The sequence below is a fragment of the Papaver somniferum genome, chromosome 7 (assembly GCF_003573695.1).
Source record: "Papaver somniferum cultivar HN1 chromosome 7, ASM357369v1, whole genome shotgun sequence".
Lineage (NCBI taxonomy): Eukaryota > Viridiplantae > Streptophyta > Magnoliopsida > Ranunculales > Papaveraceae > Papaver > Papaver somniferum.
The window spans coordinates 50,346,224-50,361,028 of record NC_039364.1 but is presented as its reverse complement, the minus strand read 5'-3'; the positions used below and the strand labels follow the sequence as shown (position 1 = coordinate 50,361,028).

The following is a 14,805-nucleotide window of genomic DNA, read 5'->3' as shown; positions in this document are numbered from 1 at the left end:
ATTACAAAAAATGTAACGCATTATGTATTAGCTATTAGTTTATCACTTTAAGCCTCACGGGTGTTTAGCTAGCACTGGCTGGGCAGTGTCATTTCAGTTCACCTATTCATTATTGTCTCAATATCTTTCTTTTTTTTTTGGGAATATCTTCAGGTTCCAGTGATCTCAAGTATCTTTTTCTTCTTCTATTATTGTTTCTCTCCTCAGTGTATCTACAAGCTACAGAAAGGACTAGCGCTAACATAATTTAATCAAGTTAGGAGAAAGGCTCCGTATTTTGTAATTTAAATTAGTGTCATTTATTTATAATCCATTATTATCAATGGATTAGTTGATCAACCAACAATTTCACTAGTTTAACACAAATCTTATCTGTTGGATCGCACATGGAGTTGGTATTTTGGCCTTCTGGGGTCTCTAATCTTTATTGTATTGCTCGGTGCTTCTTTTGCATTACGGTTTCCGATCAATGAATATTGCTTTTGCTCGTTAATAAAATATAAAACAATGAGGTTTCATCATGCTTAATATATTTCTGGCCCTTCTCCACTTCTTGTTGCACATTTATGACGCATCTTATCAACTGGCTTTCTTTCAGTTTAAGTTTTAATTAGTTCCGGCAGCCAGCCGGTTGTTTTGTTCATCGAAGATGGATGGATGTACCCGAAAGATCATTCAATTATCAAATTCTCCACAAAATACATAGCTACTAAATCCAATCACAAATGAGCATAAATTACATAGATAAAAAGGATTCACAAAACAAACATGACTGTAATTCATAAGCACTGCCTCTTTCCTAGCCCAAAAATGCGAACAAAGGAGCCAACAAAAGTGAACCTCCGATCACAAGGAAATTCATGTTGCAACTGCTAGTTGCTGCATTAGTTCCGCTTGGTGCGGTAGGTTTTGCTGCAGGAGTACCGGGAGTGGGTGTGGCTGGAGTGGCAGGAGTTGTTGGCGTGCCTGCTGCGCCAACTTTGACCGATAATTTCATTCCACCAGCACAATGATTTCCTTGTGGGCATATGAAATACATGGTTCCAGCTACTAAAGGAACTTTGCTACTTCCATCGTTGTAGGACTTCTTGGAATCTGACCCACAGTTATCATAGGCATCCTTGTCTACCACGTTTACTGAATGCGTTGGCCCGTATGTAAAAGCTGATCAAGGTTATCCAACAATGAAAAATTAGTTTAACAAAACTATGCATAGAGTCTCACTCTGAGTCTAAAGAAAAATTCGCATTGCTCGGAATTGGATAAAGAACGAGGGCTAGCAAAGGGCATTATGAATACTTACTTATGGTGTCACCGGCAACTAAAGTTTTGTCTGAACCCCAATCGTCATAACTGGTGCCTTGGCTCCAAGTGATTGGATAATCGGCAGCAAAAACAGCTGGAACCACCAATAGAAGAACCATCATGGCTGTGGTAGTAGCGCTAGGAATTGCCATTTTGTTAACGAGAATTGATCAAGAAACTAAAACTAGTAACAGTTGTTATGAACAAGTGAGAATGAGAAAACTGGAGAAAGAAAGAAAGACGATGACACTAGAAGGTTCAGTGGTTGTTACTTATAGATAACTAGGAAGGATTTTAAATTAGTTGTTTTATTTTAATTGAAAAGTTTTACGATAATGATAGACGGGAATAATAATAATAAAGAAGCAGCCCCCTTCACCTAAACACACCTCTTTTATTGTTTTTTTTATAACATCTTTCTACACCTACTACGGGAAGGCTTACGCTTTTTGACGATGAGTGTTGACTCGTTCAAGCCAATACCTCATACAAAATTTCCAAGGCTGCTGCAGACATAACAGGCTCGACAAGGGCTACAGATATCGGAAGGAAGCAAAACGGCCCTTATTAGGGCTGCACATACTCCGATACGGCCCGGTTTTCTTATGGAACCGGTGTCTGTACCTGGTGTTGACCGGTACCTCCTTTTGAGGACCGATACCTGTACCAGGTGTTATACCGGTCCTCCGGTACCGGTCCGGTACAAGTCCGGTACAAGTCCGGTACCGGGTTTTTACCTGTAAAATCATCATCACTGTAGGATGAGCAAAGCTCAACTGTACCACAATTACATCATGTACCCAACCTAGCATGCATCTAACTCTGTTTATTCAATATTCATTGTAGATATCATCTCAAGTCATACAATACAACACCTAGCAATGCACTACCATTGTTAATCTGTAACAATTCATACAATAGAATAAGAATTTACATCATAATCCATCTACACCACCAGCATCAGAACTTCAAGCAGAACCCATTCACCATCAATCGATTTCAATCTAAGCATCAGATATATTCATTCTCAGATCATAAAACCCCACAAATCGCCCAAAACCAAATTGAGTTGTAGCCAAACCTATTCTCATACTCTAATTACAAAACCCATCTATTATTTCATTACAAAGATTTAATTACAAAATCTTGTTGTTTGATTTCAACAGAAAACCCAATTCGTAAAATCTTAAATCACACATGCAATTAGTTTCTTAAAAAAACAAAAGAAGAAGAAAAAGAAGTGAAGAAGAAGGTTTATCCTCTTTAATCTCTAACCACCACAAGATCTCCTTTCTTAATTACATAACCCCCTATCTCCAAATCCGACTCCAACCCAAGGTTCCAAATCTTGTAAAACACCAAATCAAATCTTCATATTCAATTTCTCCACCAAATCGAAAAAACCCTAAATCAATCTACAATCAAACCCTAACTCAAACTAACAAACCCTAAATCGAAATGATGGTGAAGAAGAAGAACAAACCAGAGATGGTGAAGAAAAAGAAAAACAAATCGAACTGATTCTTATCGTCTACTGTTGAATTACCTGATAGAGATGGTGAATCGATGATACCCTGAAGAACACAGAAGAGAAGGGGGTTGCCGCTGCTTTTTCAGAAAGACAAAAGGAAGAAGAAAAATGAGAGTGAACTGATTCTTCTCTCGATAGTCGGTAGTCTATACCTAGTATGGACGAGTACGATTAAAAACCTAGCTTGATCTTAACGGCTAATAATCACCGGTACATATGGTCCGGTTCAAGTCCGGTCCTCCCCAAGAACCGGTGTCTGTACCGGTCTAGACCGGTTCTCAACGTCTAGTACCGGTGTCTGTACCGGCTAGACCGGTTCCGGTCCGGTAATTCCGGTTCCACTCCGGTCCAGGTCCTCTCAACCGGTTCTTATGCAGCCCTAACCCTTATCACTGGATTCCCCTATTAGAATTTGGTACGACTGCAACCCTAGTAGTATTTGGTACCCTATCATACCCATGTGCAAGTGCCGTTACAGAACCTTTTTCCTTTTTGGCCTTCAAAGTTATTATTTGATTATTTCAATTGGAGACTCCTTTGGCTTGGCGGCCTAAATTTCGTGGCCACCTCCGTGTCCTCCTACTCATCCAGACTTAACCAAACAAAGAAGTTTCAAAAATTGGATCGTTATACCCCTGGAGATAGTTTATTAGCCTTAAAGATTTAAATTTATCACATGAATAATTCATATTAAACCAAACATATGATTCTTTGCACCCATTTTAGAGATGCTGAAATAATTTTGACTAATGGCCGCTGAAATATAGTCGTGAATTGGCAAATTACTGCATCAATAGTGTAGCGGATGCAAATTTGACTTGTTAACAATTCGGGCTAGTTGGTAGAGAAGATTGAGAACTCAATGACCTGTTCTATCATGTTGGTTAGGTTGGTTAGGTGAGTGAGAAAAAACAAACAGAATAGTGCTGACAATGTTTGGTCCAACAATCACTATCCCATATAAGCGTCTGCCATTTTGCTCTGTTTACTGGCTCTCTAGTAAATACATGAGATTGGACGATGTAGATTAGTCAATCCTATCCGTCCAATGGATGAACAGTCTGCGAAATCAAGGATCGTTTGAGCGTGAGGTTTTGTTTGGCTTCCAAGCCTTGTAAACTATTGGAGCATCTGAAAAAGGGGGTCTAACACCACCACCTAATATTTCGCTTAGCAATCTGTATGGAAAAACTCCAATATACTTTTTATGAGAATGAACTAGACAGTTAGACTCAATCAATAAAAAGATATATCAAAGAGTTTATATCTCAATCTCTCAATTTGATCTTTACTCAAGCAAATGGAAATCTGCGAGTCTTTATCAAAGAGAGATAACTTGGATGGTACCAAAGACCAATGTCCAAGGATCAATCAATATCAATCAACAACCAAAGGTTGGATTTCCAATCGATGATCTTAACGCACAACCTGTATTATTTCAATTATATAAAAAATATAATGCGGAAAAGAAAAAACACAGACACCAGAAGTTTTGTTAACGAGGAAACCGCAAATGAAGAAAAACCCCGGGACCTAGTCCAAATTGAATACACACTATATTAAGCCGTTACAGACACTAGCCTACTACAAGCTAACTTCGGACTGGACTATAGTTGAACCCCAATCAGTCTCCCACTAATTCAAGGTACAGTTGTACTCCTACGCCTCTGATCCCACCAGGATACTGCGCACTTGATTCCCTTAGCTGATCTCATCCACAACCAAGAGTTGCTGCAACCCAAAATCACATACTTGATAATAAACAAATCTGTCTCACACATAAAAGTCTATCAAAGGATAAATTTGTCTCCCACAGAAAAACCCTAGGTTTTGTTCCGTCTTAAGATATAAAATCAAGGTGAACAGGAACCAATTGATAATCCGGTCTTATATTCCCGAAGAACATCCTAGATTAATCAATCACCTCTCAACAATCCTTCTTGACTACACAAGAGGTTTGTCGAGGAATCACAAACAGTGAGACGAAGATGTTTGTGACTTCTTTATCTTGCCTATCGGAGAACTCTCACGATCTCAAGACAATCAATAGATTGTACTCGTACGATAGAAGATGCAAGATCAGATCATACAACTACGATAAAAGTAGTATCGGTCTGGCTTCACAATCCCAATGAAGTCTTTAAGTCGTTAACCTGGTTTTAGAGAAGAAAACCAAAAGTAAAAGGAGAATCGACTCTAGCGAGCGCACTAGTATCACACAGACGTGTGGGGATTAGTTTTGCACAGTGCTAGATGTATCCTTTATATATTCTTCAAATCAGGGTTTTGTCTTAGTTACAAAGCAATCCATATTCACCGTTAGATAAAAACCTGATTTAGATTCAAGCTAATATTTCTCAACCGTTTGATCGAAAACTTAGCTTGTCACACACACTTGGGTAGACGTTTACTGGGTTTGTGAAAACCGTGCCCAAACGTGTACGTGTATGTTGGTTCAACATAGTAACCCAAAAGGTTAACCATATGAGCAATTCATATTAACCTAGTTCTTCTTCACCATAACTAGTTCAATTGACTCAAATGAAGTAGTTAGAGAGTTTTTCAATTGCTACGAGATCTTATGTAACTACACAAGAAACAATTGAAACAAAGATGATTCGATTCGATGAATCGTCTCATGAACTTTATAGCCACGGTTTGCATAAAGCATTCCTTAGTAATTTAAATTTCATGTTCAGAGCAAATCTTTAGATCATAACCACTTAAGCTCACAAACAAGTTCGCGGACTTAAGGAAACCGGCAGAGTTTTCCAAACTCAGCAGAAAATATCGGCAAGGAGACTTCCGCCACTTCGCGGACTAGGTTCGCGGACTGATTTCGCGGACTTGAACTTCACGAACAAATTTGGAATCCCAGCAGAAATTCTCGGTAGAAGAACTTCTGACAGTTCGCGGACTGAGTTCGCAAACTGGGTTCACGGACTTGGCAAAGCCAATTCCTCCGGTTTCTCTCAATCAGCAAAGTTCTAAAACTTTGTATTAAGGAATACATGGTTATGTAATCTAAACTTTCATTCCAATCACTGAGACATTCTTAGAGGACGTTATATAGCCGTTATTCATAGACCGTTTCACGTCAGAGCAATTCTCAAAGTAATTGAAACTTTTCATGACTTTCGTCACTAGGTGAAGATGAACTTGATCAAAGCGAAACGCTTTACCAACACACGATTTCGAGAAAAAGATAAGTAATGAATACTCAGCTCGAAAATTCAAATGTGTATGATCCAGTCTATATAACATACGAATTTTTGTCTCATAAGAAGTAGGAGATAGAATAGATAGACTTTTGAGTGATAGATAAGTTCAAGTCTTCACATACCTTTTTGTTGATGAAGTTACACGGTTCCTTGAGTAGATCTTCGTCGTTGTATGATGAATTGCCATGAAGTCCTTGAGCTTAACTACACTTTTCTATCCTAGTCTGAGACTTAGCTATAATAGACTAGAAATCAAGACTCACAGTTTTGATCACTAACATTGAAAAACATGCTTGATATAGAAACACATGCGAGGTCGACCGAGCTATGCTCTAAAAGCATCTCTAACAGAGGGTGATTTTTTTTTTTTTTTGTTTTTAAGAACGCGTAGGATTTTAGACCCCATTTAGTATAAGGCTGAGTTTTGCGGAGGAATTGGAGGTAATGATTGTGATGAAAAACCATGGTATAAACTAAATTAAATTAAATCCCTGTTCTTTCTCTGCTCGAAAGTAGGTAAGGTCAGAGGGGATTCCATAAATCCTCGCCAGAAAAAACAGAAAAACGAGGATTCAATCCTCGCTTACTCTTTTATTAAATATATTGATATCATATTTTGGGCCCACCTTTAGTATTTTATATAAATAAAACACTCTTGGGCGAGGATTGCTTCCTCGCCCATATCCTAATTCCCTCCCTCACCACTAGACTAAGACCTTACAGTCCTTACCCCTACGTGATGTGGCAGGACTGTACAAGTACCCCCTTACCTCCTCCACTAGACTCCACCTAAATGCATCTCCAGTAGTTAGGTCTTACAAATTAGGAGGGATGAAATACTAAATACGAAGGTGTTAAAAAAAAGTCTTAACTACACCTTCAGAATGACCCCTAACTAATTCCATGTCGTCAATTTTATTTAAAAAAATTAATATCTAGTACAAAATAATGCTAAATTTTTTTTTTATATTCATCTAAGTCTAAAGATACGTGGTACAACCTCGACCATTGGTTTCTTTCACTTTTGCGTTAGCCAGGTTACTAGCCATGATAAAGTTAATCACAAAAATAGTCACGCCATATCATATTCTCTACCGTCTGGTCTAAAAATAATTAACTGTACTCAAGGTTAGGTTAAATGGCTAAATTAAATAGTTAGGTTAAAGTTAGATATTTAAACCAAAAAAAGGTTAAAGTTAGATATAGTCAGGTCATGATATAATCTTTATTCGCCCAACCTAAAGAGAATCTCACGTTCCTTGTTAAAACCTCGTTTGAAACCATTCCCAACTATCAAATGAACTATTTTCTTCTTCCAAAGATATTTCTTTTGGGAAAAGAGGAGGGTCAAAGTAGAGATCTTTTTTTTAAGTTTTGGGTTTCTGTTTGTAAATCGAAGGATAAGGGAGTTCTTGGTTTTAGGGATATAAAAACTATAAACGAAGCCATGATCTCTAAGATTGGTTGGAGATTAATCGCGTACCTTAAATCTTTATCGGCTGTCATCCTCAAACTCAAGTATTTTCCTGATAAAGATATCTTGTATGATAATTTTGAAACTAAAGGGACCGATTCTTGGCTTTGGAAAGGCATTTCCAAAGGTTTTCAAACTCTAAAAAATTGTAGATGTTGGAAGGTCATGACTGTAAGGAAATAAACATCTGGAATCATAGATGGATTCCAGGTGAGGTTTCCTTACCAACCAATATTGACCTTTCTGTTACTGAGAGGTTTAAAAAGGTGTATGACCTTTTTAAAAACACCAACTCCGGTTGGGATGTTAATAAATTTAAACTGTGTTTTAATGATGATGAAAAAGAGGGGGTCTAACAACACCACCCAATATTTCACTTAGCAATCTGTATGGACTAACTCCGAAACACTTTCTAGAGAATCAACTAGACAGTCAGACTCAATCTAGGTAAAAGTATCTCAACGAGTTAATATCTCTCTCTTGTTTTGATTTACTCAAGCTAATAGAAATCAGCGAGTCCTAAACAAATACAAGGAATAACTCGGATGGTACCAAAGACCAATATCCGAGGATCAATCAATGACAATCAACAACCAAAGGTTGGATTACTCTAATTGATGATATAACACACAACCTATATTATTTCAATTATAAAGATAAAACTATATAATGCAGAAATTAAAATAACACAGACACCATAAATTTTGTTAACGAGGAAACCGCAAATGCAGAAACACCCCGGGACCTAGTCCAGATTGAACACACACTGTATTAAGCCGCTATAGACACTAGCCTACTCCAAGCTAACTTCGGACTGGACTGTAGTTGAACCCCAATCAATCTCAGTTGTACTCCCTACGCCTCTGATCCTAGCAGGATACTGTGCACTTGATTCCCTTAGCTGACCTCACCCACAACTAAGAGTTGCTACAACCCAAAGTCGAAGACTTAATGACAAACAAATCTGTCTCACACGAGAGTCTATCGAAGGATCAATCTGTCTCCCACAGATAAACCCTAAAAGGTTTTGTTCCGTCTTTTGATAGTAATCAAGGTGAACAGGAACCAATTGATAATCTGGTCTTATATTCCCGAAGAACAACCTAGAGTTATCAATCACCTCACAATAATCTTAATCGTATGGTAGCGAAATAAGATGTTGCGGTATCACAAACGATGACACGAAGATGTTTGTGATTACTTTTTTTATCTTTCCCATCGGAGATATCAATCTCAATCCAATCAATATGATTGTAATCGTACGATAGAAGATGCAAGATCAGATCACACAACTACGATAAAGTAGTATCCGTCTGGCTTCACAATCCCAATGAAGTCTTTAAGTCGTTAACCTGGTTTTAGAAGAAGAAAACCAAAGGTTAAAGGAGAACCGACTCTAGCATGCAAACTATTATCAGACGTAAGGTGTGGGGATTAGTTTTTGCATTGATGCTAGATGTCCCCTTATATAGTCTTTCAAATCAGGGTTTGCCATTAAGTTACCTTGGTAACAAAGCAATCAATATCCACCGTTAGATGAAAACCTGATTTAGATTCAAGCTAATATTTCTCAACCGTTAGATTGAAAACTTAGCTTGTTACACACAATTGAAATGCACGCTTCTAGGTTTGTTAATCGTGCCCAAACGTATGCACTTGTTGGTTCAATAATAGTTAACCAAAAGGTTAGCCATATGAGCATTTCATATCAACCATGTTCTTCTTCACCATAACTAGTTCACATGACTCAAATGAATTAGTTAAAGAGTTGTTCAATTGTAACGAATTCTTATGTAACTACACAAGACACAATTGAAGCAAAGATGATTTGATTCACTTGAATCGGTTCATGAACTTTTATAGCCACGGTTTGCAAACTGCATTCCTTAGTCTTTTTAAGTTTAAGTTCAGAAATCATCTTCAGATATATAACCTTCTTAAGTTCGCGGACTTAAGTTACCGGGTAGAGTTTACAAACTCCAGCAGAAATTCTCGGGATGAGAACTTCGCCGGTTCGCGGACTGAGTTCGCGGACTTAGCTTCACGCACTAGTTTGTCAACTCCAGCAGAAATTCTCGGGTTTGAGAACTGACTGAGTTCGCAGACTTGGCTCACGCCATTCTTCCGGTTCTCTTGATCAACAAAGTTCGCAAATTTTGGTTCAAGGAATAGGACTTATAAATAAATGTGTATCCACAACAATGCTTATGTCCATCATTGGTTATGTAATCTAAACTCTCATTCCAATCATTGAAACAGTCTTCGTCAAAGCAATTTTCAAAGTGATTAAAACATATCATGACTTTCGTCACTAGGTAAAGATAAACTTGGTCGAAGCGAAAAGCTTAGCAACACATATTTCGAGATATAGATAGCCGAGGTATACTCGGCTCGAAATACCAACCGCGTATAATCAAAGTCTATATATAGCATACGACTTTTTGTCTCAAGAAGTAGGAGATAGAATAGATAGACTTTTGAGTGATAGATAAGTTCAAGTCTTCACATACCTTTTTGTTGAGAAGTTCCACCGGTTCCTTGAGTAGTTCTTCTTCTTGTATGATGAATCGCCATGAAGTCCTTGAGCTCAACTACACTTTCTATCCTAGTCCGAGACTTAGGTATAGTGGACTAGAAATCAAGACTTATAGTTTTGATCACTAGCATTGACAAACATTCTTGAGATAGCAACGCATGCGAGTTCGACCGAGCAATGCTCTAATAGATGATCTCACTAAGAGAATCATAAAAATTAAAATTGATCGTAACAAAAAAGATAGGCTTATTTGGACCTTAAATAAGAATGAAATTTTTTCTGTTAAGTATGTTTACAAGCATATGTCGAACAACAGACCCAATTTGTCTCTTGCTCCTAATCTCTGTCAAAATGTCTTTCCTTTCTGGAATAAAGTATGGAAATTGAATGTTTTGCCAAGGATGAAAGTTTTTATTTGGAAATGCATTCATGACATTGTTCCAGTTGGGGACACATTTGTTAGAATTCTGGCAAATGCAAATAAAACTTGTCTTATGTGTAATAAAGAAAATGAATCCTTGGACCTTCTTTTTGTAAACTGCGTGATAGACGCATTTATGTGTCTAATATATCTCAATTGTATATAGTGTTAGCACCCATTTTTGTACTTATTTGGTTATTTTATATATTTGTAGGTGTTTTCAGAAGAATAAGGATTTGCGGCGAAATTGGCTGAAAATGCGGCGTTTGAACCTCCATTGATAGAGTGCCGGAAGCACCCCAGAAGTGTACCGGAAGTACCCCAGAAATACCCTGGAGGAACCCCGAAAAAAGTGCGGAAAATGCCCCAGAGGAAACTTTCTATATGGACCCTTGATTTTGGATAAGGGGTAACCTAATTACTAAGGGGTGACCCATTTCCAAGCAGCTGCTAAAGGGACACCAGGTCTGGTTAAGGGGACACCACATTCAAGTTCAAATAATGGAATTTGGCGGGAAAACTAAGTTCACGTCTGATAATTCTCTGTTGGATTTCTGGGCAGTTTTGAGGGAGATTAAATCCCTGAAATCAATTGGGCTAGGCCTGTTAAGAATAAACAGATCGTATGCAAGTGATTTTATCGATCAACTTGGGCTGGAATGGCTGGGAGAAGCGATCAAAGTCCAAACAGAATACGTGTTCTCTGTGAAGTTTTCAAATATATTTTTAGAGATTCTGGGAGAGTTTTACGTTGAAGTAAAGTGTATCTAGTCTTGTTTAAGGATTAGGAGAAGTTTGGAGCGTAAGAAATTGCCAGAAGACGCGTACAAAGCAACAGAAAAGAGATTTCTCTCTCAACTGCACGTGAAGAAAAAAGGGAGATAAACTCGGATTTAATCGAGTTATTTGGACCCTATTGGTATATAAAGGCTGGTGGGAAGTGAGAGAAAGTTTTATCAAAGAGTTTGGGAAAGTTTAGAGACCACAGAGACGCAGCAGAGAGGCTGGAAGACGAAGAACAGGAAGCTGCAGGAAAGCTTCCTGCTGCTGCTCGAGGAGGAAGAAGAAGACGAAGAACGGACCCTCCAGGACCGTCGTTCTTCAACAGTGCTAGCAGCAGTAGACCTGCGTCGTTATTCAACAGCAGAATACCAGCGTCGCTTATCAACAGCAGCAGTAAGGTATCGTTCTTTTATGGACGCTTAAAGAGGGTCGTAGTTTCACTGTATTATATTTTTCACTCTTTTAATCATATTTTGAGCATCAAGTATGTATTTTGAGAACATGATTATCATGAGTAGCTAAACCCCAATACTGGGATGATGGAGGAAGTTGTTTTTCAGCCATGTGGTTATTTAAATAATTCTTAATTCACTTTTTGCACCGATTTTAATTGATTTATGATTTCAATTAATTACTTGTGATTTTGTTTGATGGAACATGCTTAGTCCTAGGGATTCTTGATGTGCCATGCTTATAATATACAAGTAATATTTTATGGAATCTAATTTGGCAAACATAGAGTTAATACTTGTTTTATTTTGAGTTATAATCGCCTAGGATTATTTTCTGAGCCACTTGAATATGAAACACATTGGAATCCTGAGTCCTGGTTCCTCTTGATCTTGTGACAATTTTGTACATATTTTTGTTTTTAAATCTATTCAAGTCCGAGCAACGAATCCGTATTTACCGCAATCTTAATATTACAACAAAATGGCGCCGCTGCCGGGGACTTGTATATAGATTTGTTTTTAGGTTTAATTTTTTTATTTATTTATTATTATTTGTTCCTTTTTACGTTTCTTTTTGTGTCTTTGATTTACAGGTTCGAAGTGGAATACTAAGGACTTGGGAACAAAAAGCTTAAAGTTAAAAGCTAAAAGCTAAAAGAGAAGAAAAAAAAAGACATGATTTTTTTTTTAGGATTTAATTTAATTTTATTTTTATTTATTATTATTTTTTTTTTGTATATAGCTTTTATATATATTTTTTTAGAATTTGTAAATAGGCTTTATTTTTCATAATTTTTGTAATTTTTGGACTTTTTATTTGGACTTTATTCTGGACTTTGGACATTATTTTTAAAACCCTACGGAAGGGTTATAAATTAAATTAAAAAATTAAATACAAACTGTTTGCAGGGAAGGACGACGATTACTATATCGTCTCGGCCCCTCGGGTTCGCACACGTCATAGGAGTCGTGGCCCGAGTCGACGACAACGGTTCATCGCCCGTCTGGTACGGGAGGTAAGTCCAATCGAAACACCCGCGAATCTCATGCAAGCGGGTTACTGTCTGCCTTAAGGTGATAATTGTTTGAGGACGAACCGGACTGTCTTTATTTTCCTAGTAAAGGGCAAGGCCTGGCCTAAACAAGATAAGGACTCGGATTTCATCACCGTTTCCTTCTTGCCCGCCTTAGGAAAACGAAACCAAACGCGAACCTAAGCCTAAAATTTTGAATAGAACGAGACCAATAGGGTAACGAGCTTAATAGGAAACTCGTTCGAAAAATATTGGTTGCTCTTTAAGCACATTTCAAAGTTCATGATGGTTTCTGTGAGTTGAATGCGTGACTGCGCCGCCTTGTGATAGCGGTGAGGCCTTGGGTATCAAAGCTCCACTGAGCTTCCCTCGCCTCGATTCAACTTACATTAGCTCGGATTGATTCCAGAGGGGTGTGCTCAAATTGTAACGAATTCCTTTTCGAAGGAATAGAAGCTGGTCTAGAAAACAATCTAAGTGGAGCCATCATGCTTTTTGTTTGCTAGAAATATTTAGGTTTGTTTTGGTGGAGTCGAGTCGGCCTTGTTTGTGATTGTGTAGAATTCCCCTGCAATTAAGAATGTCGAACTGGTATGATAGAAGCCAATACAATGAATATCGACCTGAATTTGAATATGGACATCATCAGTATTATGACCATAGTGAGAATAGTGGTTGGGGACGCCAACCTTTTCAAGGTTATGGTTCATACCATGGTGATCCCAATTACTATCCGCACGCGCATCAGTCATACGAGCAAGAAGATTATAGTACTAGTTCTTCGTCTCTAGAGGATACAATCAAACTATTGAAAAGTAGTCCTTATTATGATCCTTCAGTTCCTATTCCTTCTCTAGAAGAGACTCTTAGGAATTTAGCTGAGTCATCACGTCAGTTAGCTGAATCGACGTATAAATTAGATGAGGTGAATAACGTAGATATGGACGAAAGAACTGCAACAACAACTGAATCTGTAGAAGATATCCTCAATAGATTAACTCAAAACTTAGATCCTACACTAAGGGAACTTTCTTTGGAAGAGACCCTTGAGAGGATAGCTGAGTCGACACGTAGACTTGAGTTAGAGACGAACGAAAGTATTGCTCGAAATAACTTGAATTGCCAATATAGTGTATCCAATAATACCCTTGAGAATGAAGATACTTTTTCACATAATCAAGATAACGAGGTTATAATTGGTAAACTACTTATTTAGATAAGGTTCAATCATCTTCGTACTATTATGATGATGAGGATAGTAGTGATGAAGAATCTGAAATATGTAGGCATAGTAATCAGGAATCTAGTAATCCAATTGAGCTTTATAATGATTATATTATTTCTAGTTCAAATCCAAATAATTATTATGATTATTCACCTATTCAAAAGGACGAGGATTTGATTAGGGATTCCACCGTTTTAGACGATGTAGTATGTCCTGTTTACGAATCCGATAAAGGTTTAGAGGAACCGGTTTATCTTGAGACTACTGTTTTCGAGTCGAACGATTTAGAAACTGTAATCGATGATGGTTTCGAGGAACGGTTTTACCCTGAGAATACTGTTTCAGAGTCGTACGATTTAGAAACAATAGTCTTAGATGAACTCGTAGAGATTAATGAGGATACACTGCAATATTACAACTTAGAAGAATCAATTGCCCATTTTCAGGAATCTGATGACCTAGAAATTAGGGAGATTGTGGCTAGTCTAACTAGAGACACTGAAAACTCTAAGTTTGGGGGTGATTATCACTTTCCTAGTGCTTTACCTTTAACTCTCAGAAAGTCCCCTCACATAGGACGTGATATTCATGCCTCAACCATCTTACAAGATTATCTTCATACTAGGTTTCCCGAACCTAATGATGTCATGAAAAAAGTTCAGTCGTTAGAAACCCATCCTCTGGTTGATGTGGTTTTCCCAGGCTATGATACCCAGATTGACTTTGTTTTCCCACCAAATAGTTTTCTTCCAATTGTGGGAACGTATAGATTTCAAATGTGTTACTTATTAAGTTCTGAGACTAAGCCTAAGTACTTTAGGAA

General features: G+C 37.7%; 1 protein-coding gene across 1 annotated transcript; it reads right to left on the bottom strand.

The window, feature by feature from the left end:
* Positions 1–658: 658 nt before the first annotated feature.
* On the bottom strand, positions 659–1,560 carry LOC113292655 (uclacyanin-2-like). The gene is made up of 2 exons (XM_026541538.1): positions 1,304–1,560; positions 659–1,164 (listed from the first exon to the last, which is right to left on the bottom strand). The coding sequence occupies exons 1-2, from the start codon at positions 1,455–1,457 to the stop codon at positions 800–802; spliced, it is 519 nt and encodes a 172-aa protein (XP_026397323.1). The 5' UTR covers positions 1,458–1,560; the 3' UTR covers positions 659–799.
* Between the last annotated feature and the right edge of the window lie 13,245 nt (positions 1,561–14,805).